Source organism: Cricetulus griseus, assembly GCF_003668045.3.
Source record: "Cricetulus griseus strain 17A/GY chromosome 1 unlocalized genomic scaffold, alternate assembly CriGri-PICRH-1.0 chr1_1, whole genome shotgun sequence".
In the NCBI taxonomy this organism is placed as follows: Eukaryota; Metazoa; Chordata; class Mammalia; order Rodentia; family Cricetidae; genus Cricetulus; species Cricetulus griseus.
The window spans coordinates 62,562,504-62,586,405 of record NW_023276807.1 but is presented as its reverse complement, the minus strand read 5'-3'; the positions used below and the strand labels follow the sequence as shown (position 1 = coordinate 62,586,405).

Below are 23,902 nucleotides of genomic sequence, written 5' to 3'. Positions count from 1 at the left end.
TAGGGCAGAAGTGACAGCAGAGCAGCAGCAAGGAGCTAGGATGATCCAGAGAGAAATGCCTGTGGCCATGATAGGGTGAGTTAGAGCACAGCTTGTGTATATATAACTTGCCATTACAAGGGCTCCTATAGTTCAGATAGGGCATAGAGAGCTGTGGCCATGAGGATCACCTATAGTGGAGACAGCTGTGGCCATGACAAAGGCAGTTGTAGCACAAGTTGTGTTTAGAGAGCTTTTACCATGGCAAGGCACCTGTGGTGCAGGTAGGGTGGGGAGAGCTGCTCTGCAGTCTGTTAGATGCAACAGATTTAATAATGTGTGCTATGAGGGAGTAGAGGAAACAAAGTGACTCTTACATTTTTACTAGAACAACTGGTAGTAGTCCTGCAGTTCACCGTGGGGATAGCGAGGGAGAAAAATGTGGATAGAACAAGGTGTAGGGTACAATAGAAAATTCTGGATTATATATATTGAGCTGGAGATTGCTATCAGGTATTCAAGGAGAGATAGTGTGTGTGTGTGTGTGTGTGTGTGTGTGTGTGTGTGTGTGTGTGTGTGTGTGTGTGTGTGTTAGAAGTTTAGAGTGTCATGGAATGATTATGCAATGAAGACCAAGAGGAAAAATAAGCCCAAGGCTAGGCTAACACCAAGGAATCCAGGAAGACAGACATGAGCAAGCAAGGGGAATCAGGAAGGAAATGGTACTGCACATTGTAAACACACTTCTTACAAAAAAAAAAAAAAAAAAAAAAAAAAAGCCCCTGGGTTACATTATGTTTAAAATGCATGTTTCTGTATTGGGCAAATAGTTTCAAAGAATCAGACCAAGAATCTGCAAGTGGAGGCACTTAGCTTTGATCAGCTTGTCTCTATCCCTTCGTTAGCATCGTGGACATAGGGACTGCACTGTTTTTCTATGCTTCATTTTCACTAAAAGGCAGTGATGAAGGATTTAATATCTGGGACTTGATTATCCCTTCCTTATGAATGAACACTCTGGGGCATCACCTTAAAGAGAACCCAAGTCCAGGGCTTACTTTTAGAAAATGGTGGCACATGCCTTTAATCCCAGCATTCAGGAGGCAGAGGCAGATGGATCTCTGTGAGTTCCAGGACAGCTAGGGCTATTACACAGAGAAACACTGTCTCTAAAAACCAAAAATGGAAGGAAGGGACGGAGGGAGGGAGGGAGGGAGGGGAAGAAGGAGGGAGGGGGAGAAGGAAATAAGGAAATGCTTTAATGAGCTGGAGATGACTCCACATTAGGACAACTGGCTGCTCTTGCAGAGGACCTGGGTTATGTCCCCAGCCCCCACTTAGTGGCTCATAACTATTTGTAACTCCACAGAAGATACAATGCAATCTTCTCATGTCTGCAGGCACCAGACTTGCACATGGTGCACATATGTACATACATATAGACAAACATTTATACACACAATAAATAACACTTTAGATAGCACTTTAGTAGTGACCTAAAGATGCATCTTTATCTTCCTTTGCAACTTTTTGTTGCAGGTTCAGAAATTATTTCTTACTTCTTCCTCCCTCTCCCCCTCCCTTATCCTCCTCCTTCCCTCCCTTCGTTTGTCCTGGGGACCTAATCCGGGTTGTGTGCTTCTTCTGGAGTACTGAACTTCACCTCCAGCCCAATTTCTGATGGCTTCATCAGTCTTACTTTTGTTAATAGCATGGAATATTTTATCCGTTGGCACACATTGGAAATTTCACCCATAATTTGATTTAACTGGAACTTTCCAACAGCTGCCTCTAGCCATCTGTCATTCAGATCCTTGCCAGTGACAATGGGATGCTGTCAGCTGTCCACACTTTCAGGGTTTCTGAACTTTATCCCCAAGTCAAAGTAGATTGCCAGGGAGCATTGTACTTGAACTGTGCTAGTCTGTTCTTAAGTACCTCTGTGGATGAGACTTGAGTGTCAGTGTCAGCTTTGAGGAGAGCTGATTGAAGAAACACTTGGTTTTCAAGACTTTTGTACTGTTTTCCAAAACTATAGTTAGTGGACAACATCCCTCATTTTACTGTGTGATACTTGTTATGTTTAGTTCTTGCAGTCCACTTAGAGAAAATACATTATATGAAAAAAAATATAAACAACATCTTGGGCCTCCTTTTGCCAGAGAATAAGAAGAATACATATGACTTAGTGTGAGCTTGTTTACTGCAACTGAAATAACAGCTTGCAGTATGCTTAGGGTAACTAACCCTTTTCTCTTGGCTTTTTTTTTTTTTAAACAAAATGTTTATTATATAAAGTAAAATTAATGTAGTAGCTTATATCAGACCTTTATCTGTGCTTTCCAAATGGCCTTAGTTTTTTTGAAAGAAAACGTCTCTGCTTGTATATTAACATTCTGCATACTTAATAATTTATCTACCTGTGGCCATCTCAGGCCATACATAACCTCTAGGGACCTTTCGGTCAACATGCTCATGCCAGGGTGTGACCACCAAATCATTAAGCTCAGTACCGGAGAGTGTAGGGCTTCTGTCGTCAGTGTGGCAGCCTCTTCCTCCTCAAACCGCCACAGGATGCCACATCTCAGACCCTGATCAAACAAAGACAGTATCACTCAATGCTCCAGGAGTCGTCTTCTCTTCAGTTTTATTGAGTGACAACAGAACAAGAAAGGAGAGCATGCATATAGTGAATCTCACTCATGGTGTGTTTTGTTTGCTTGTTTTGTTTTTTGGCTACTCCAGACATTCTGATATTCCTTATTGTAGCAGGACACTTGACTCCAGTCGTTCAATTATAACAGCACCTCACTTCCTCCCCTTCTTCCCTCACCCCTCCCTTCTTTTCATTGTGGATTAAAACACAAGACCTTACACACACCGGGCAAGGTTTCTCCCAGGAAGCTTATGTTTGAGTGATTAAATGAGAAGACGTGTGACCTATTTCTTTTATAAATCGGAGAATTTCTCCTTGCTTCTGATGGAGTCAAGATTGTGAGTTGGTGCTCATGTTTAAAAGTGGTATAAAATCCAGTGTTTCCCTTAGTAACCGGAGCATTCAGTGTGCTTTCTCCTTGGCCATAGTAACTTGTGCTCTTGTTTCATACTTCGAAGTGATGTTTCTGCTATTTATTTTAGTAACGTCGGAATTTGTTATAGTCATTTCTTTGTTTTTATTCTGATAAGGAAAGTGCGTGCTCATGCTATTTATAAAGATGTTTGGATTTGACATCCAAGTCCAGTGGTGAAATGCCAGGTCACCCTGGTCACTGCTTAGCTTATTTTAAAAGTGGCTATGACTGAGCAGTTTAGTCTTAGGATCTCAAGAGTCCCTCATTTTCATTTTAGTGAACTGGAAAGGACTGGGTAAAATGCATGCTCCCTTTGATAGAGCTCACCTCTTGTGAGGCTGGGGAGGGATATTCGAAGAACTCGGGGGTCAGAAGCAGGAAGAGCTTAATGATTGAGTGAGACCCTGTCAAAAAGTCACACATTCTGTGCTGCTAGTTTTATGTCAACTTGACATGAACTAGGGTTATCTGAAAAGAGGGAATTTCAATTGAGAAAATGCCCCCTAAAATGTGTCTGACAGACATTTTCTTTCCTTTCTTAAGAATTTATTTAAATTTATTTTATGTGCTTTAGTGTGAAGGTGTCAGATCTCCTGGAACTGGAGTTACAAACAGGTGTGAGCTGCCATCTGGGTGCTGGGAATTGAACCTGGGTCCTCTGGAAGAGCAACAAGTGCTCTTAATTGCTGAGCCACCTCTCCAGCCCCAAAGGGCATTTTTTCTTAACTGGTAATTGATGTAGGAGGGCCAACCTCATTGTGGTGGTGCTGTTCCTGGGCTGATGGTCCTGGATTCTGCAAGAAAACAGGTTGAGCAAGTTATGAAGAGCATCCTTCCATGACCTCTGTATCAGCTCCTGCCTCCAGTTTCCAGCCCTGCTTGAGTTCCTGTCCTGACTTCCTTCAGTGATGAACAGCAATGTGGAAGTGGAAGCCAAATAAACCCTTTCCTCTCCAACTTGATTTTAGTCACAGTGTTTCATTATAGCAATAGCAACCCTAAGACGCACAAAAGAAGCTTATATGTTAATATGTAAATTGTTTTCTTCTTACCATCTGGTATCTAGTCTCTGTTAATATCTTCTTTAAATGAGTTGTTTATTTTTGATGGTGTATTGCTTATCTTCTCTGTCTTAAATATCACTAAGCTTTTCATTTTTATTTTATTTTATTTTGTATATGACAGAGTGGTGGTTTGAATGAAAATGATCCATAGACTCATGTTTGAATACTTGGTCCCCAATTGGTGGAAATGTTTGGGAAAGATTAGGAGGTGTGGCCTTATTAGAGGAATTGTTTCACTGGGTGGGGGCAAACTTTGAGGTTTCAAAAGAGTAACACATTTCCCATGGGCCTCTCTCTGCTTCCTGTTTGTGGATCAGGATGTGAGCTCTCAGCTGCTGCCTCAGCTCCACACCTGCTTGCCACATTACCTGCTATGATGATGATACACTCCTGTTGCTCTGGAACTGTAATCCCCAAGTAAACCCTTCTCTAAGTTGCCTTGGGCATGGTGTTTTATGGCAGCAATAGAAAAGTAACTAAGATAGTAGTACCAGAAGTGGAGTATTTCTGTGACAGGTCTGGTTATGCTGGTATTAAGAGGAATGTACAAGACTTGGGGGTGGGGAGAAGGTAGCTGAGCAGTGGTGGTCCATGTCTTTAATCCCAGCACTCAGGAGGCAGATGCAGGTGGGACAGAAGGGCTGTTTCCCAGGTGATTTCCACCTGCTGGTTCCATTGGTCAGCACAAGCATCTGTGAGAATGGTGGCTTGAATACCTTTAATAAATTCTCCTGGTCAAGTGGCTCTGTGCTCAAACTGGTAAGTTTTGAATTTGAATCTAGCACTTCTATAATTTATGGCCCATATTAATTCCAAAGGTGACCTACAGGTCATCTTTATTCTCAACAAGGCTTTGACTTTCACACGTTATTTCTGCTAGTGGATAAGATCATGGATTTCAAACTAACCTACTGAAAGCCTCTTATTAGCCATGTAGCCTTGGGTAAGCAATTGCAATTCCAATCTATAGTAGGATAAAAAATCATATATATTTAGCATCAGCAAATATGAATGTGTGGCATTATTATGCAAAGACTTTGGCACCTTTCAGGAGCTGTTATTAAAGTCATAATTTAGGTGAGCCTTAACAGCCTTAAAGAGATCACATACCTGCTGATGCTTTTTAGTGGTATCTCTGTCATAGATGATTTCATGGAGATGAGCTCTGATCAGGTATTATCAGAATAGAGCTGGAGAGAAAATGGGGAAGACTTTGTGGCATAGACAGACTTTTGTTGTTTTATGTTTTGATGCCGTTGTGGTGGCTCACGCCTTTAATCCCAGCACTTGAGAGGCAGAAGCAGGGAGATCTCTGTGAACTCAAGGGCAGTCTGGTCTACATAGCAAGTTACAGGTCAGCTATCAATACAAAGTAAGACCCTGTTTTCAAAATAGAGCTGAGAAGGAGGTGCTGGAGGGGTGGTTCAGTGGTTAAGAGCACAGGCTGCTCTTCGAGAGGACCCAGGTTTGATTCTCAGCACCCACATTGTGGCTCACAACCATTTCTAACTCCAGTTCCAGGAGATCTAATGCCTTCTTGCTTCCTAGGTAATACACACATGGTACACAGACATAGATGTAGACAAAGCACTCATATGCCTAAAGTTTTAAAATGAGGGGAGTATATACTATATTATCTAATTTTAATAAAAGCTTTGAAACTGCAAAGGGATGAATACACACTGTGGACGAACTAAATGCTACACTTTAAAGTAGTTAACTGCATTTGGAAATATCTGCTACCATTAAAAAATTACACCTGAAAAATTGTTCCAATGTGGCAGGCAGGCACTGCATCTACTAAATGTGCTTGCTTGTACCTTTAAAAATAACTTTATGTAATTATAGGAAGCATTTCTTGGTGTTGTGAGATAGGGTGGAAATACAGGGGGATAGTTTATTTTGGAACAAATATTATTGCCTTGAAACTTTGCCAGTTCAAGCTGGGTTCTTTGGAAGCCCAGGCCTCCTGTTTTCTGGCTCCAAAGTGTGTGGGACATAAGTAACCATTTACTTTATCATTAGAATTAAACTGTTAGTCTCCCTCTCTCCTCCCTCCCCACTTCTCTCTGCCTCTGTCCTGAAGTTCAGTGTCACCTAGAAATAACTACATTGCACACTGTTCCACTAACTGCCTGGTTACTCTTCAGTTGATAGAGATGGGTGATACATATTATATATGTGAAGGATTAACTAACTTGCCCTTTGTCCCAAGCTGCCTGCTTTCTGTGTATTTAATCAGTTCTTTGCATTGCCAGGTTAGGGAAAAAATCACAGACTTTACTCATTACCTTGAAGCAGCCAAAATGAAGTACGTAGTACAAATTCTAACTTTTGTTATTTGAGAAAAATCACCCTAATCATTGAGACTAAGACTCTATGATATCTAGTGGGGAGGTTTTTATAATTTGAGATTTATGATTTTACCAAATGAAAGTTTTGGTTTTGTTTTGATTTTTGGTTTGTTTTTGTTGTTGTTGTTGTTGTTTCAAGACAGTGTTTCTCCATGTAGCCCTAGCTATACTGGAACTCATTCTGTAGATCAGCCCGACTTTGAATTCATCAAGTTCCTCCTGCCTCTGCCTCCCAAGTGCTAGGATTAAAGGCATGCGCCATTACCGCCCAGCAGCAAATAACAGTTTAATAAATTACTTCCATTGTCCTTGAAAATAATAAACATGCTTCCGTCCCTTAAACCATAATTGATGGGGATGCCACTATTCTCATCAAAGTGGACAGAAGACCATGTATATATGACAGCCCCTACTCTGTCTGCTGACCCAGTGGACATGAAGCAGACCTTGTCTAGTATAAAGTTAATCAGGTTCCCACAGATTAAATCTGTGACTCAGGTGCCCATTAGACTTGACTTAATGAATTGGCTGATGTTTTATGCAGCCTGCAAGAAGCCCTCACTTGCTCCTTTCCTGCTAGGACCCTAAAGGAGCTCATATTGCCAATTGCTGTTGAATTTTGTTTTGTTCTGAGACAGGCTGTCAGGTAACCCGGCTGGCCTTCTGCTCCCTATGAAGATGGCAATGACCTTAACTTCTGATCATCCTGCCCCGACCTCCTGAGCGCATGGGTTCCTGTCACCACACTTGTTCATTTCATGCTAGGGATTGAACCTAGGACTTCCCTGAGGCAAGAACTTGATCAACTCAGGCTCCATCCTCTCTACCCATGAAGTTGAATTTTTAACAGGATAGCTGGAGATCTGTTCTCTCTCTGAACAAGCTCCAACATAAGGGCCAGGGAGACTGGTCATCTGGGAGTCTGGAACAAACCCAGTTTTTATAGTACATTCACAGTAAGTTTGTTCATCCACACTGGCTGTTCGTACATGGTCGGGCATGATCTACAGCAGTGCTGTCAAGTGAGTGGAATCCACTTCATGTTGTATTTCATGTCAGCACTTAATCATTACTGATTGGAACCATTAGCTTTCTCAAGCCCAACCTAAAAATTCTATCTTACAGATTGGTTTTTGCTGTAGTCCAAGCCATGTACCATCACTTTAAATTAAAATACTTTGCTAATATTTTCTTCATTAAAAAAATTTTATGAGAAGTTGGAAAGTAAACTAAGGAAGCTATGCTTAGCATCACTGCCTAGGAAATACTTTGTGAATAAAAAATTTTCCTCGAGATACTTAAGCTGTTAGGAAAATACTATAAAAGTTTTAAACTTAGTCCCCAGGATCCACAGGTGTGCTCTGATCACCTGTGTGGGCAGGTACATACATACACACACACACACACACACAGACAAAAGCACCATAGCTCAAGACCCACACGTGTCCTATGTTCGTGGTGTTCCCATACATCTATGTGGGTGTGCACATACACACACACACACACACACACACACACACACACACACACACACACACGCATGCACAGGCACACACAAGCAAAATTTGAACACCGTAGCTACTAAGCTGTCTGATGTGCTAGGATCCATGGATTTCTGGAAACTTCCTGATTTTCTTGAGTTGATGACTACTGTTGGGATTGCTAATGTCCTTCCCTGAGTTTCTGCAGAAGTATCCTAACTATAATTCCTCTTTCAGGTACATCTGCACATCAGAGAGCCTTTGGTTCCAGTATCTTGGGATCACTTGTAATCCCTTGGTTGTTCTGCCTCTCTCAGAACTCAGGCTCACAGGCAAATGTTCTGTTGGTACTTCCCCACTGCCATGACACCAGAATTCCCTTTCTTTTATTTTCTTTTTTCTTTTCCTCCTTATTTTCCATGCTATAGCTGCTCTACAATGGGGGTAAAGCTATATCCAACACAGAGGTAACAAAATGGATTGATGCAGCCTGGCTGGAGCCTGGCGTCTCCTGTAAATGGAAAGGTAACAAGAGCCAAGCCTCACTTTTTCTGTTTTGTTTTGTTTCGATGGGTAAGTGTCCCCAGAAAGACTGCCCAGGCTCCCTGAGGGCACTGTTCCTGTGTCTAGGGTGACATCCAAGCAACAGCAGGTTCCTTCCAAGCTTTGCTGCCCTTAGAAAAGCCATGACTCTTCTCTCTTTAGGGAAGGAGCTACTCCTTTGACATGTTCTCTACCTCTAGTTCCCTTGTCCCCACATTCCCCAGCTTTAGGGACTCTACAAAATGATTAAATATTACTGTCAACTTCTTCCTCCAGATTCATAAGAATTTCAGCCCTCCTCATTCAACCACCATTTTTTGGCTGCTCTGTGTTTTCCAGAGTTTAGTTATACCGTCTCCTCTGTGAACTTTTTCCCCCTTCCAGTCTCTGTTGGCACTAAAAATGTGGTTACTTTGCTGCACCAGTCATTTTTCAGCTGCATTTTCTTCACAGTATATAGCAGTCATCTTCACTTGCATTTAATAACAGCACCACTCTCTAGCTTCCCTTAATGCAGCCAAATTGCCTCACACTGCCCACGAGAATTATTAAAATGTGTGTAACATTAAGAGAATTAGATGGAGGGATGGAGGGATGACTCGGTGGTTAAGAGCACTGCCTGCTCTTCTAGAGGACTGGGGTTTAGTCCTGGCACCCACATGACAGTTCACAACTGTCCATAGCTGTAGTCCCATGGGAGCCAATGGCAGATGTACATGCAGACAAAACACCCAGATGTATGTGTATATAAATAAATAAATGATGAATAAATTTTTAAAAGGAAGAAGAGACTTGGTATGAAGTAGTATAGCGTCAACTATATAGCCTTCCATGGTGGGACATCATCTAGGTATATCTAAGAATAAAGCAAGAAAATGGTTCCTCCGTTAAGTTCAGTCAACAAAGCTTGGACATTATGAGTGATAATCAAATGTCAACACTGTCATTTCTGTTACCTACCGTATCTGATGTCTAATGTGGTAGTGTTGGTTGCAGGATGTTGAGCTTTCATTGAGGTGGGTCCTGGAGATAACTTCCCCTCCCAAGTCTTATGTACACATAGGATTTGATCCCTTTCATGCAACCCCACTCCTTGTTGTATTTAGTTTCTTAGTTATTTTTTGTCTTACTCTGAATTTTATGGGAAATACATGGGGTTGGATAAGATCATTTCACAAGCCTACCTGGAACCCTACAGATTTCCTCTATTTTGAATATTGTACTGAGCCAAAGAAAGAGATTTGTCTATAAAAATCGATAAAGTACAATGTGTTTCCTATATTTCTGGTTCTGTGATTTCCACCTCCATGCAGTATTTATTCTTAAAGAATTTGAATTTGTCTATTTTCTTAGCAAAGTCATACTGTAACTGCCTTACAGTTTTGTTTTCTTAACATTTAGGAAGGAATAAAGTCAGGGAACATGAATTTTCTCCACCAAGTTGTTTAGGTTCAGCTGACATTTTAATGTGGGTTGAATTTGAACTTGAGTGCCACACACATTTCTACAGCTGACTTCTGGCCTCTCACTGGTGTGCCACATTTCCCACCACAGGGTTCTACCATTACCACATGTTGACATGAACCTGATGTCAAAACTCCATTTTATCTCCTGGGCTGATTCTGTGAGGTCATTGAGACCCACAGTGTTGATAGTGTATCTCGAAAGGGTAGATAGCAAAGGACAGCTGATAGCAGTAAGGGGAACACTGTGTAATATGAATGTTTTTAACCAGTTATTATTGAACTTATTAAGATCCTTCTTCTCCCTCCTCTCCCCTTATCATCCTTCTCTCCAGTGCCATTTAGGCAGTAAAAGTTAGGAGAAAACAAAAAAGGGAGTTAAATGACAAAATGTCAGTGACCACAGGGATCTAATTGAACATGTAGTATTTTTCCTTGAGCTGGGTTCCTATGAACTCAACTTGCTGTTTTCCCATGTTTTTTTTTTAACATACTAATCCCAGTTCCCCCTCTCTCCCCTCCTCCGGTCTCCCTACCTTCCCCTCATCCCACCCCACCACCTTGGCTCCTCAGTGAGGGTAAGGCCTCCCATGGGGAGTCAAGTCTTTCCCATCACCACTTTGAGGCAGGGCCCTGAGTCTAGGCTGAACAAAGTGTCTCTCCATAGGAAAATGACTATTTTCACATTCTTAATAGGGACATGCTTTCCCATGTTGTTCTCTGCTTTGTTGACTTGAGCTCAGCACCCACATAGCTGCTCCTCATGTCTTGTAGGCATGATTGCTGACTCTCAGGTCCTGTTTTGTTTTGTTTTGTTTTGTTTTTGTTTTTGTTTTTTACCGTGTGCTGGGCCATCTCTCACAATCCTCCCCACCACGCCCAGCCCAGCCCAGCCCCGCCCAGCCCAGCCCCATACATGCACCTCACCCCACTTCTGCCCAGTCCAGCTCCATGCATGAGCCTCACCCACTTCACACAGCTTCTGCCCACTCCAAATCAGTTCCTTATGCATGCAGAGCGTGCACTTCACCATCTGAGTCCTCTTCCCGGCCCTCACTTCATTATTTTAATTCATAAAATCATAGGATATTTATGGAAGATTCTAAAGGACAATGAATTAAAAACATATATTCCTAACACATAGCATTTCATATAAAAGCAGGATAGTGTTTAAATACTGTGTTAGTATTGTCAATGGGATATGAAATCACCTAGGAGGCCAACTTTCAGGCACACTTGTGAGGATTTTCATATTTAGAGAAGTCTCTGCCCATACCTGTGTGAGATGTTCTAAATCGAGTTTACTGAGGTGACCAAACCCATCCTAACCTAGGGCAGCACTGTACCCTAAGCTTGAGTCCCATAATGCATAAAAAGGAGAAGCAAGCTAAGATCAGGCACTCAGCACTCATCTCTTTCTGCTCCCTGACTTTGGATGCAGAATGACCACTGCTTTAAGCTACTACCTTGATTTCCCTGCCCTGAAGGTCTGTGCCCTGGAACTGTGAGCCTCAGTGTGTGTTGCTGGGTACTGGCCTCCATTTCCAACCATAGTGAGATGATTTTCTTTTTCTTTCTTTCTTAGTTTTTTTGTTTGTTTGTTTGTTTGTTTTTGTTTTTTTGTTTTTTTGTTTTTCGAGACAGGGTTTCTCTATGTAGCTTTGGAGCCTATCCTGGCACTCGCTCTGGAGACCAGGCTGGTCTTGAACTCACAGAGATCTGCCTGCCTTTGCCTCCCGAGTGCTGGGATTAAAGGCGTGCGACACCAACGCCTGGCGAGATGTTTTTCTTAACAATATGTTTGTTAATGACTGTAGCAGGTAGCATGAGGCTTCCCAAAGTGTCTCGGAGTTTGGGTGGCTGGTTTCAGACCTGCAGTGTTCATCTTTGCAAGGATTTTAGGGACTTTGTTTTTGTCCTAATCAAAGTGACTTTGGCCTGCTGCCCAACAGTCTAATCAACTGATGTTCTCTGTGTGTTGTGTCCCTCTTAGGTGCTGTGGTCTTTAGAATTGGGTCACTGGATTTCTGAGGAACCTTTTGAACTCTCTGAGTCCTTCCCTGCTGCTCCGGTAAGTCAGCACTGTCTGGTGGTGGTAAATGCAATGTAGTGACCTTGGGAAACTGTTGCAAGCATAAACTCCATGTCTTAGGTTAAGAGTGGTCTCTCTCAGACTAAAAGGATGTCTCCCTAAAAATGGCTGCCTTCTGTTCATTGACTTGGGGGATCACATGTGAAAACTTGAGGAAGGACACTTGTAAAGTGCAATGAGAAATGTCGCCTTGAGAAGTTTTGCTTAAGTCAGGCAGTCCAGCATTCAGGAAACTGAACTGAGTGGATTGCTGCAAGTTTGATGCTGACCTGAGCTATAGGGTGAGACCTTTTCTCAATAATAATAATAATAATAATAATAATAATAATAATAATAATGAAAGCCTGTAGGGCTGTAGAAAAACAGAAATATTAACAAGAAAAGACAGCTCTTAAAAGTAATGCTAATACAGATAAAATTGATAGGTCTAAAAACCATGGCCAGGCAGCGTTGTGATGTGGTTTTTATATTTTGATGTTTGTCCTAATCTCCACCTTTAAGGACTCTTAAGTATTTCTTTTCTTTTCTTTACTTTTTTTTTATTTAGAAACAATCATTGTACATATCAAGACATCTTAAATATTTACTGAGTAAATTCTGACTTCTCAGATAATTAAGGTTTGACTGGAAACAGGGTTATGCAGAAGTTGGCTTTCCAAACATGTTGTCTGGTTTGGGATCGTTTATTGTTTGAAAAGATGAGTCTCTGAAAGGCAGTGGCCGTCCTGGCTGTCCCTGGTGCTCTTACATAGCTGTCCAAGTGGCCCTGTGCCGGGGACCCAGCAGGAAGCTGAACTCTGCCCCCTAATCGCTCAGTCATCTAGCTCATTGCATTGTTTTGTTTTCATTTTTAAGATTACTGTTTTGATTTCCTTTCAACTTTGTAAATGTTTTCTTAAGAACAGAAAAAAAAAATTCTTCCCAGTAAGTTTGTTTGTTTAAAATACTGTGTAAGGAGCTGAAGTATAAAGTGAAGACCTGAATTCCTCCCATTCTCTGACCTAAGAGTGTATGTAATTCTGAGTCGCACAGGAGGTTTGCCTTTGAAATTCATTTTCCTGAGTCTGTGGATTGACCAGAGCACGGAGCAGTGTGTGAAGGTTTCTAACACCAAGGCTATGTGAAAGAAAATGGGTCAGAGCAGAAGTTCTCAACCTGTGGGTCATGATCCCTTGGGAGTTACCATATCAGATCTCCTGCATATCAGATATTTCCATTAGAGTTCATAACTATAGCAAAATTACAGTTATGAAGTAGCAACAAAATAATTTCAGGTTGGGGCGTCGTCACCAAAATATAAGGAACTGCATTAGGAAGGTTGAGAACCACCAGGTTAGAGAAATAAACAAAACAAAATCAACGTCTGGGTGCAAAGAAGGGCAAATGGACGGGTAGGAAAGGCTACATGAGAAATTGCATCTAACTGCATTGTACAGGTGTCCATTGACACAGCTGGCTCTCTGCAAGCTCCCAAGACGTTAGAACAGGAGGAATTAAGGTTTAACAGTCCCAAGCATAAAGCTATGGTCTGAAACGTTCTAGAAGCATCTGGTGATATTATGAGCAGGACATTTTTTACTTTACGTTCTAAAACACTTGATCAGTTTGCTAGTGAAGATAAAAATGTTACCAAGACCAATTATTTTTTTCTATAAGTTAATTCAGAGAATTACTGCTTTGTAGATGTCATAAGTGGGAAGGTTTTTCTCAACCACAAACAAGTTTTAGTTCTATTTTCTAAAACATGTCTTACTCAACTAGGGAGCAGCTCTTTGGGAAAAAAACACTAACTCAATGGTGAAGTATCTTCATCATGAATCAGCATTTTCTTCATTAAAAACAACCTTCCTTGTCATGAGACACAGGGTTGTTTTGTATGAGACTAAAAAACAAGATTGTAAATGTTATCATAAAAATTAAATGTAATCACAACTAATAAGTTATATTTAATTACTAAAAACACCTTCATATTTAACAGCCAGGCAGAAAACAAAATAGTACAGTCTCCACATACACCAATGTGGCACCCACTTGGTGGTAATTCCAGAGATGTGGGCATTTTCATCATACAGGAAATAGTATCCAGCCATTAAAAGACTAAGCCGTCGAGATAGGAAAATGTGTTGTTTCCAAATGAAACTGTAAAGCACCTAAGAGGAAAACAATGCACTGTGCTTCTCCAGAAATTAACCTATAACCAACACTTAGACTACTCGCTGCTGTAATGAGGGGCGCAGTCTTGTCATAGTGACGGCTGTGCTGCGTATTTATACATTCTATAAACCGTGCTTAGGGGACTGTGCTTCCAAGATTATCTCCTCTGTCTCAGTGTTCTGATTTCCAGTTATTGACTGATGAATTCTGACATAACGCTCTCCCTTGTAGCAGAGTCTGCATGCTGCCCCTCAGATTCTCAGCGTCAGTGTCACCTTCCCACAGGTGTTTCTCCAGACCACAGTGCCTTTGGATTTCCTTGGGTTGGTTACTGGTGCAGGCTTAAGTGATATGCTTCTGTCTGGCACACAGAACTCCTCCCCTCCCCCAGGAGCACCTCTGGATGAGGAAAGGGCTGCTGCTATGCATAGGCATCTCTCAGTGCTTTGGGTTAATCTTTGGACATAGTAGGATCTTCTGGTAGCATAGGAGGCATTTAGAAATCTGCTGGCCGGATCATCATGGTTGTGGCCTTGAGCGAATAGCCGGACCCCTTCCAGTAGTACCACTTGATCCCATTGAACTTATTTGTATTCTGCTTTTGTGGGTAGTACTGTCCATTCAAGTTGGAAGGACCGCACGCATCAAACCACCAGCCTGTGAAAATGAAACATAGAGGGAATTAGGAGTGGCAAAAGCCACATTGGTTTGCTCCTCCCAGGACACACACTTCACACCTGTGCAGTCACAGTTCCATCATGGTGTGTACAGTCACACACTTTCTAGTTTCTTCTGTGCAGAGTCCTTGCAACATGGAGAAATGTGGGTCGGTGCTATGTGGAAAGCCTGCCATGTCTGTGTACATTGTAGGGTGAAGACATGGTGAGACTAGAAGTATATGTGTGTGTAGAAGTCATGACAGCAGGACAGGACAGATGATTACCACCCCCCTCTGTTGGATTGTTTTGGCTGAAATAGAAGCCATGTGCCCAGTGCTCCATGTAGCTGGGGAAAAAGAAACTTTAAGGCTATTTAAGGTGGAACGCTAAGGGAGAGTCAGGCATAGCAAGGGCCTTCCTCATGGTAGCTCTGGATCCCACAAATAGGAGCGTGGAGGGTGGTAGGATTTGCCATATGAAGCAGTAACGTGGATGATGTTCTGGTCTGAATTTGTCTCTAAGCCTCATGTGGGGAAGACTGATTATGTGAGATTGTATGATAGCATTTATGCTTGTTTTTATGTACAGAAAACAATAACAAATGTTGTTAGTAAGGAATGTGGATGAAATACCAATTCAGAGGCTAGCACCTCAGGGCAAGTGGGACACAGTAGGGCAGCTTCTCTAAAAAAAAATAATAATTTTCCCCCACATGGAATGTAGCCATCTCCCTGGACATTGCTGCCCGGAGACCCTCCGGCTTGTGATTATGATAAGTGGGGGTATATAAGAAGATCCTGTGTTGTGCAAAACTTTGGGAGATGAAGAAGTGTCAGAAGTAACCGATCTGCCTTAACCTCCATACAGGCACCTTCCATGTCACTGCGCCTGCACACATCTCGCTCGTCCATAGGAGCGAGCGGCCCATAGCCATGTTCCATGGCTTGGAACATGGCCTCTTTCAGCCTAGACCTCCCCGGTCCTTCCCTGGCTGCTTGCCTCCTCCCCAGTCTCTCCCAAATCCATTCTCAGCCCCTAAATCTTGAACTAGGTAAATAAATAGATTGTGTCCTTGGTTATGAAGCAGTTCTCCTGCTCTCTGGAGTAGTAGCACACGGGTGGTCTGGAAACAGCCAGCCCCTCCAGGGAGGTCTTAGTGTGGGAATGGCAGGCAAGGCTTGGGTTAGGTGTATTGCAGCCCCAGAACCCATCCCAATTGAAATTTGATTTTTAAAAAGGATTGTCACCATGAGATGAAAGTCTAGCCCCCTTTACACATTTTTTTCCTTTGAATAATCACAATTAATGGGGCAACACACGCCACCAAGTGGCCACTCTGTTATCCCAAGAATGCCAGTATCTGCTGTATAGTGGGTCCTACTTCCGTGAAATTTCAAGTTCTGAGTTTCACTTTTGTCAATAAATCCTCTTAGTACTGTTGATGCAAGAGTTCTTGACAGAGGGGTACATGTGGTTCAAGCTTAGCTCTTTTACTTAGCAGTAACATATTTTTGTTTAATTAAATTTTATTTATTTACAGTGGGGTCATGCCGCAACATAGGTATGGAGATCAGAAAACAGCTTGGGCGAATCAGTTCTCACCTTCCACCAGGAGGGACTCCAGGGATCAAACTCAGGTTGTCAGGCATGACATCAAGCACCTTTACCCACTGAGCCATCTCCCAGGTCTGAGCTAGGGTCTCTTACCAAACCTGGAACTCATGGATTCAGCTAGACTGACAGGCAAGCAAGCCCCAACACTGGGATTGCAGGAGAACGCCATATACTTAGCTTTTCCAGGAGTCCTGAAGACCTGAGCGCCAGTCTTCCTGTTTATGTGTCAGGTCCCTTGACCACCTAGCTGTTTCCCCTGCCCACTTACTGTTGTAATCATTTGCTATGTATAAGAATCTTGACTAGAAAGAGCTGAAAAGTCTTGGCTGGATGTTAAATTAAGCAGAAATGAAGTAAGATGGAGCTAATCAGTCCTTTTCATCTGGTCAATGAACAACCTCCAGAGAGCTTGCTAGATCTCGAATATCCACTTAATTTACCCGAGCTCATTCCTGAGAACACGCTGGCCTAGTGACAACTCCGGCTCCATGTCATGTTCTCCTGTCCAAAAGGAGGAGAAACCAATGTACCGGTATCCAGCTAGCATGTCTTCTCATGAAAGTAAGGCTGCTCTCCCCATGCCAGTCTGAGCTCCATGCTGCCAGCATTCTAGGCTATGCAGTTGCTCCTTGCCAACACAAATAGGAACCAAGTCGCCCTACCTCCCGTGAGCATCTGGGAACACTTGCAGATGCATTTGTCGTTGTCCGAATCCTTTGTGCTAAAATCACTTCCTGGTTGGCTGATGCTGCTTATTTTGCCCGCGGTGCCTGTAAGTCCTGTAAGGTGAATCCTGGAACGTGCAGAGGAAAAAATAAGAGCTGTAACTGGCTGGGATTGTTGATTCACCGTAGTGGAAAATTTCTCATAGTGAAGAATTCCATTCTACAGAATGTGCTGGAGCCAGCTAGTACACTTCAGTGCCTACTCTGTACAAAATATTTTGCACTGGTATAAACAGGAACCAACTTATCATCAAACCCTCCGACAAAGAGGGATGTTTTCATGACAACTTCAACACATACTGCCTGCACCAGCATCAGCAGGAGTTGGCGGGGCTTTGTAATTCATTTTCCTACTGCCTTCAGATAAACAGAAGGGGGGGCTGCAGCACAAAAGAGTGTCCCCACAGACCCACCCCCCACCCACTGCCCCAGTGGAATGGGTTCTGGAATGACCAGATACCCTCTCTGTGTTCTGAACGGGTGGGAGTTAGGTTAGAGAGGCTAGGAGATAAGAAGTGACTGTTGAGTTTGGGGTAGAAATCTACAGTGTCATATAGGAAGTAAATCCCCACAGCTGTTTTGCCACGATTCAGTACACTGGTGTAATAAACCTGTCCCACCTTAGGAAGGGAGTCATTGCCAGTGCTCAGACACCTGGTCGTGGCCCAGTGTTAGACTATTTCCAAAGTGTGGCTTGCAACAGACAACTATGCCAAAAAGTCTCAGGGAAAAGCATAATCATTTTGTTTGTTTACTGTTTTGGTTTTGAGACAGGGTTGCACACTGTAGCTCAAGCTGACCTGGAACTCACTATACAGCCTAGATTGACCTTGAACTTGTGGCAGTCCACCTGCCTCAGCCTCCCAGTGCTAGACTTACAGACGTGTACAGCATGCTCAGTTAGAACATATAACTCTGTAAACTATTATATCACTGTCATAAACTGCCTGTGGGCAGAGGGTGCAAGACAGGCCAGAGCTGGCTTCATGACATGAGGGTGGCTGGGAGGGTGTCATGTTGGTGTCTTGGCATGCCAGTGACCAGCTCCAGGAGACTAACATGCTGAATCCCCATGACATGATGAGCTCTGGGCCAAGCTTACATAAGGGAAATCCCTGCCTTGGTGACTGGGGAAGTGTCCTGTTAGCCCCATATGTGCTCTTCTTTGTAAAGCCTGCTGCCCTCAACAACCAGCACTTTGGGATTCAGTTGTCAGGCTCTCACATGGGGACAAACTGAGAGAGAGGAAGGACCACTGCCCAGGGCTGTGCCACAGGTGTGCACGGTGAGCGCTCATGGCAGCCCCAGGACACTGGATGCATTGTGTGCAGTGCTAGCTCTTAGGTGTTTGGGAATCTGAAACACATTTCTTTCCGGTCCTTTTCCCTAAGCCTAGGCAGGCCGGATATGTGCTATCCCCCACAACAAGCCCCCTTAGGCTCGTCTTCCTTTTCAGTCCCTTGCCTTCTTGGAAAGGTCAATGCTCAGGGGACTCATTAAGTGTCCCCCAAAGGCAGTAATATAAGAGAGAAAGCTATTTTTATTAGTCTCTATTTGAGAGGTTGTTCAATTTTAGATCCTTTGGAGGCCTACCAGATAAAAGGACATTTTTTTTAGATCTGTTATTAAGAACAGCCATGAGCTGGCCATGACAGTGCCCATGCCTATAATCATAGCATTTGAGGGGTGAAGGCAGGACAATCAGGGGCTTGAGGTTATCCTTGACTACATACAAAGTCCAAGACCAGCTTGGGCTACATGAGACCCTGTCTTAGGAAGACAGAGAGTCAGAGAGTGGGACAGAGGGAGAGAAGGGGGCAGTCAGGGAATCAGGCGGGCAGACTGACTATCCAGGTGCAGCATACCCCTTTCTTATGAACTTTTCAAGTTTCCACTTTTTCTCATTGGCAAGAAGCACAGTCAGGTGTCTAGCCTCAGTCACTTTCAGTTGTATTACACTCCACTTACTGTATTATCATCCTGCTAATTACTGTAGTGAGTTTTTATGGAATATTTGTTTTACATTTACAAATAAATTAAGCCTCAAAAGCCAGTTTTCTTTTCAGATAACACATTCAAAATGTGTTTGCATCTCCAAAGGAACCTCAGCTTAAAATATTTTTATAATGTCAGAGTGGAAGGTGGAAGAGTGCTGACCCATTTAGGGAAATCTCCTTATATAAACAGGCTAATTCTTCATTTCTGTTTCTTTCTTGTTTAAAAAAAAATTAATTCCTCTACTGTAGCTTCCTAACTGCTGCCAGTTAAGAAAATATTTAGCTTGGAGATGGCACAATGACGATCAATTGTGTCTGAAACCTAGTGACTTCTGGGCTATTGAGTCAGGTGGGACTTGCTGGGGGCTGAGACAGTGCCTCGTGTCCCATTCCTCTCTCCTCTCCAGAGAAGCCTGATCTACGCTAGAACTTCACCGAGAGCCTCACCAGCTGTTTCAAAGTCACGTCAGACCTTGTGTGTTTTGAAAACAGCTTCTGAATCCTCTCCCACTGTCTGTAAAATCAGGCTGTTCTAGGCAGCACGTAGCCCTCAGGTCAGGCCCCAGACTCTGAGCCGGCTTCCCTGTGCTGTCCACTGTGACCTCTGTAGGACACCAGCCAAGGACGTTGTAGTCAAGCTTCCTCTCCACAGGGCTTGGGCGCCACTGAGATGGAGGTGGCACTGTGGGCCATGCTTTGTTTGTGGTGTGCCTGTTGTGTGTCACTTGCCTTCTGTGGCTTCGGTAGGTTTGCTACGTGCTCTGTGAACACAGGCATCAGGTGCCCACATCCTTTGGACGCCTGTGGTCCGCTGTTCACAGACCTGCTTCTTTGCCACCATCCCACCCTTCCTGCCCAACACCCCTGTGGAACCTGGATTTGAGAGCACACTGTACACACTGAACTCCAGAAATGCATGCATGGCTCTGGTCATCCACACAGAAATCAAAGTCCTTGCTGATCGCCTAACGCTGCTTTACAGCCAAAGAGTGTGCAGTCAGGGTTGCCCATGCTCTTGGAACATTTGTGGTCACTGTCATCAGATGGGTGGGGATGAGCCAAAAGCTAAGGGGGCACTGTGACTTAGGTGTATTTTCTGTTTCTTAATTTGGAATTTAACACAACTAAGTCCCTAAACTTAGTTGTGTTAAAAAAAAAAGGGGGGGGGGAGGTCTACGTTTTAATACCTTTGGGAAGAAAACAGTATGTCTCCATGTATCTGACTGCTGATACATACAATATATATCAAAAGGATATCCCATGTCTACTAATTGTTCAGAGGCTCTGAATTGCACACTGTCTACCACGTAGCAGCTCCTTTTAGAGCATGCAGAGGCAAGCAACAGATGCAAAACTGCCCTCACAGTTTCCTGACAGAAATCTATCTTCTGTCTATCAATCATCTATTACCTTGCAGTCCTAGGGACTGAATTAGCAGTCTTGCCCATGCTAGACAAGTGCTACACTAGTGAGTTATATCACGAGCGAAAGCTAGACTCTTAAAATTAGAGAAACTTGCAGTGCCTCTGAGAACAGCAGTTCAATATGGAACAATTCTGGATTTTGTTTGAGTAAACATGGATGGCTTTTATTTTCTGGAATAATGACCCAGAAAGGTACTTCATTTTTTCTCAGTGACAGCTTACTTACCTGTATTTGAACTCTTCAGTGGAGAGGTAAAAGTGCTCGTACAGTGAGTGTGCCTCGTTGCCTTCCCAGTCCTTCAGCTGTATCTTCAGCACATAGCGATGCCTGTTGGTCAGCTGTGAGACAAACTCGTTCCCCAGCCAGTACTCTCCCAGAGGGCTTCCGAACCCCTGCAACCAAGAGTAGTTCAGTTAGTTCACTGGTTGTTCCTTGTGTCATCATGCAGTCAGTTGTAGATGGTACTACTCCCTAGTAGAGATGCAAGGTCTTAACATACATGAAAGGTTTTTTTTTTGTTTTTTTAATTAATATGAAAGTGAGAGACAGAGACAGAAACAGAAAAAGAGAGAACAGGGGTGAGTATGTACCATATGTGCTTGTGGAAGTTACCAACACCTTGGGTGTTAGCTCTAGCCTTCCACCTTATTTGAGGCAGGGTTTCTCACTCACTACTGCATACACAAGGCTAGCTGGCCCACAAGGTTCTGGGGAGTCATTTGTCTTTCTCTCATTTTGTCATAGGATTACAGACGAGCACTACCATGTCCTGTTCTATATGGGTTCTGAGAATTCAAACTCAGCTCACCACACTTGCATAGCAAGCATTTTATGCATGGGTCATGTCCCCAGTTCAGGAAATTTTTTTTTTAATCAGGTTTAGGGCTGGAGAGATGACTCTGCAGTTAAGAGCTCTAGCTGCTCTTCCAGAGGACCTGGGTTCGATTCCCAGAACCCACATAGCAGCGCACACAGACATACATGAAGACAAAACACTAATGAACAAAGAACTGTATCATAAATAACTTCTTCAGAAGCTACTGGTCAGCTCTGAATTTGAGTTTAAAGTTCTGAGGATCTTAGGAAATTAGTTTTCCCAAAGGAAAATATTTTTCCGAGGTGTTTTAGCATCCTCCCTTACCTCTTTGTATTCTTTCCATGTTCTCTGGAAGTCAATGGTACCATCTTCCCGGTGTTGGATGACTGTCCACCCACCTCCACTAGAGTCCATATCACAGTAGGCCTGCAGGGAAAAGCACACAGTCGTTGAATGGTAGACATTGGTGACCCAGACCTTTGTAGTAATGATGTCTTCCAAGGGGGCTTTATGATAGCTTGTGGGATAAATTGTTGTCACATTTTTAGAGTGTACTGGAAGCATGTAAAATGGTGATAATTGGCAAGCAATGGAATCACATGACACACTGGTGAAACTGGCCTTCCCACTCACTGTGTGCTCTGGCTAAAGAGTTCCACCCCATAGTTGGTTTAGAGAGTGATTCCTTGTGACCAGGAGACTGGCAGATTCTCCCCAAATCCCATGTCTTTAACACATAGAAAACCACAGACTCGTGTCACAGCATTGACAACCCTCACTGCCAGCTACAGCCTCTCTGTAGAGTTACTGCATTGACACTGCAAGGTACCAAATTTTCCTCACCTTCTCATGCTTTGGAGGTATTGGGCTTCCATTGTGTGCAGAAAAAAACAGTTTATTGGTGTATTGCTACCCATGAGGGCCTCAGGGTTCTGGAGTGCCAGGGCCATGTGACCTAGCTTGGCTAGGCAGCACTGACTGGGGTTTGAGTTTAGGCTTCTGCACACTTCCCTTGCTGCCTGTGGCATTTTTTCCCAGTGTTTTATTTCTGCTTTTAAATTGCCTCAGTGGTCTTAAAAAATTTTGTCCAGAACACAAAATTCTTTGGACTTGCATGCTTAATTTGAGCTCAGCTGGAGTTTTATTGTATAATTAAAAACCCTTGAAAATAAGATTATATAAATACTTTTCAATTATAAGATTACAGTAGTACCCCCCAAAAAAAGTTTTCCAGAAAATAAGATAATTTCCCTGCAGCACACATGGTAGAAATATTAAGGTTCACAACCAGTTATGAATATTCTTCCTCTGTTGAGTGCCATGGTCTGTGGATACTAAGGAAGACCATCTTGACAGGGTTAGCCTAAATATAACTACTCTATATTTGTGAGTTAGAATCCTAGGGATGATAGCTAGAGGAGTCATGAGAGCCTCTCGTCCTATTTGTTCATACTGCCTGTAAGGAGCCAAACCCCAAGGAATCCATGTGGTCTGCTATGTTGTTCACCTCTGTTGCTCATGGACCTTGAGACCTTTAGTAGACTGTTTTGTTGAGGGGTCTCTCCAGCACTATTCTACCTCTCCATGAAGACCCTGGGCTCATGTCACCTTCCCTATGACTGGTGTTTAGAAAAATACATGGGTGAAATAAAATTATATTTACTCATAAAAAAGATTATTTCCTCAGTGAAAGTATACAAATAGATATAACGGATCTGCTGAAGAAACCCCCTGGTTGTCCCCATGTACTGATGCTGTTTTTGTTAACCATGATGGTTTGACTCCCTTGTATGCAATTTGCCAGATATTTCACATCTATCAATTGCAGTCTGACCACACTTATGAACTCTTGAAATGGTTGATTTAACACTGATTGATTCATTTGGTCAGTTACTCGGCTAGTAGTGAAAAGTATTTGAACATGGCAGCCTTCTTAATTTCTGTGTCATATCTTTTCCATGACATCATGCTTCCCAAAGCAGAGAAACTTAAACCTTTTAACAATAGAAGAAAAGTCCTGTAGCCCAGATCCACACTGAAGTCAGTTAATGAGGAGTCCTTCATCTTATTTGCCTGTGATCAACCAATTAACCAGCACTGGGCCATTCTATCAATATGCCATTTTAAAACTCCACTTGGTACACTGATTGAACAAGCTACACTAGGGTAAGGACCTAGTGCTTATGTACAGAATTAACTCCCTAGCATCCTAAGTCACACATTGGTAGGTGGGAAAAAATGTTTGTAGTGAGCCCACCCTACTTCTAATAATATCTGATTCCTTGGTGTCAAAATTATCACAATGGAAGTAGTTGCTTGATGATATTTAAAGCAGGCTTTCTCCTGTGTAGGGGACCATTTTGCCTTATGGGAGTCAGAAGCAAGACTCCCAACTTTGAGGGTCACTGCTAGTACATGAATAAATTACATGAACCACATTTTTCTTGTCTTTGACTCCATTAGT

The 23,902-nt window shown here is 42.9% G+C and overlaps 2 protein-coding genes across 3 annotated transcripts in view; one reads left to right on the top strand and one right to left on the bottom strand.

Moving 5' to 3' along the window:
* The window catches only part of Mcph1 (microcephalin 1), a 193,023-nt gene that overhangs the window by 65,327 nt on the left and 103,794 nt on the right, over nt 1-23,902 (top strand). For both annotated transcript variants that reach the window (XM_027389651.2, XM_027389652.2), the window contains exon 12: nt 11,949-12,026. In XM_027389651.2, the coding sequence (XP_027245452.1) occupies nt 11,949-12,026 (78 nt within the window). The remainder of the gene's footprint in view (nt 1-11,948; nt 12,027-23,902) is intronic.
* Nucleotides 13,964-23,902, bottom strand: part of Angpt2 (angiopoietin 2) — a 47,816-nt gene continuing 37,877 nt past the window's right edge. The window contains exons 6-9 of the mRNA XM_027389653.2: nt 21,763-21,864; nt 20,847-21,013; nt 17,137-17,267; nt 13,964-14,858 (exon numbers count right to left, since the gene is read on the bottom strand). Of these exons, the coding sequence (XP_027245454.1) occupies nt 14,698-14,858; nt 17,137-17,267; nt 20,847-21,013; nt 21,763-21,864 (561 nt within the window). The 3' untranslated portion in view covers nt 13,964-14,697. The remainder of the gene's footprint in view (nt 14,859-17,136; nt 17,268-20,846; nt 21,014-21,762; nt 21,865-23,902) is intronic.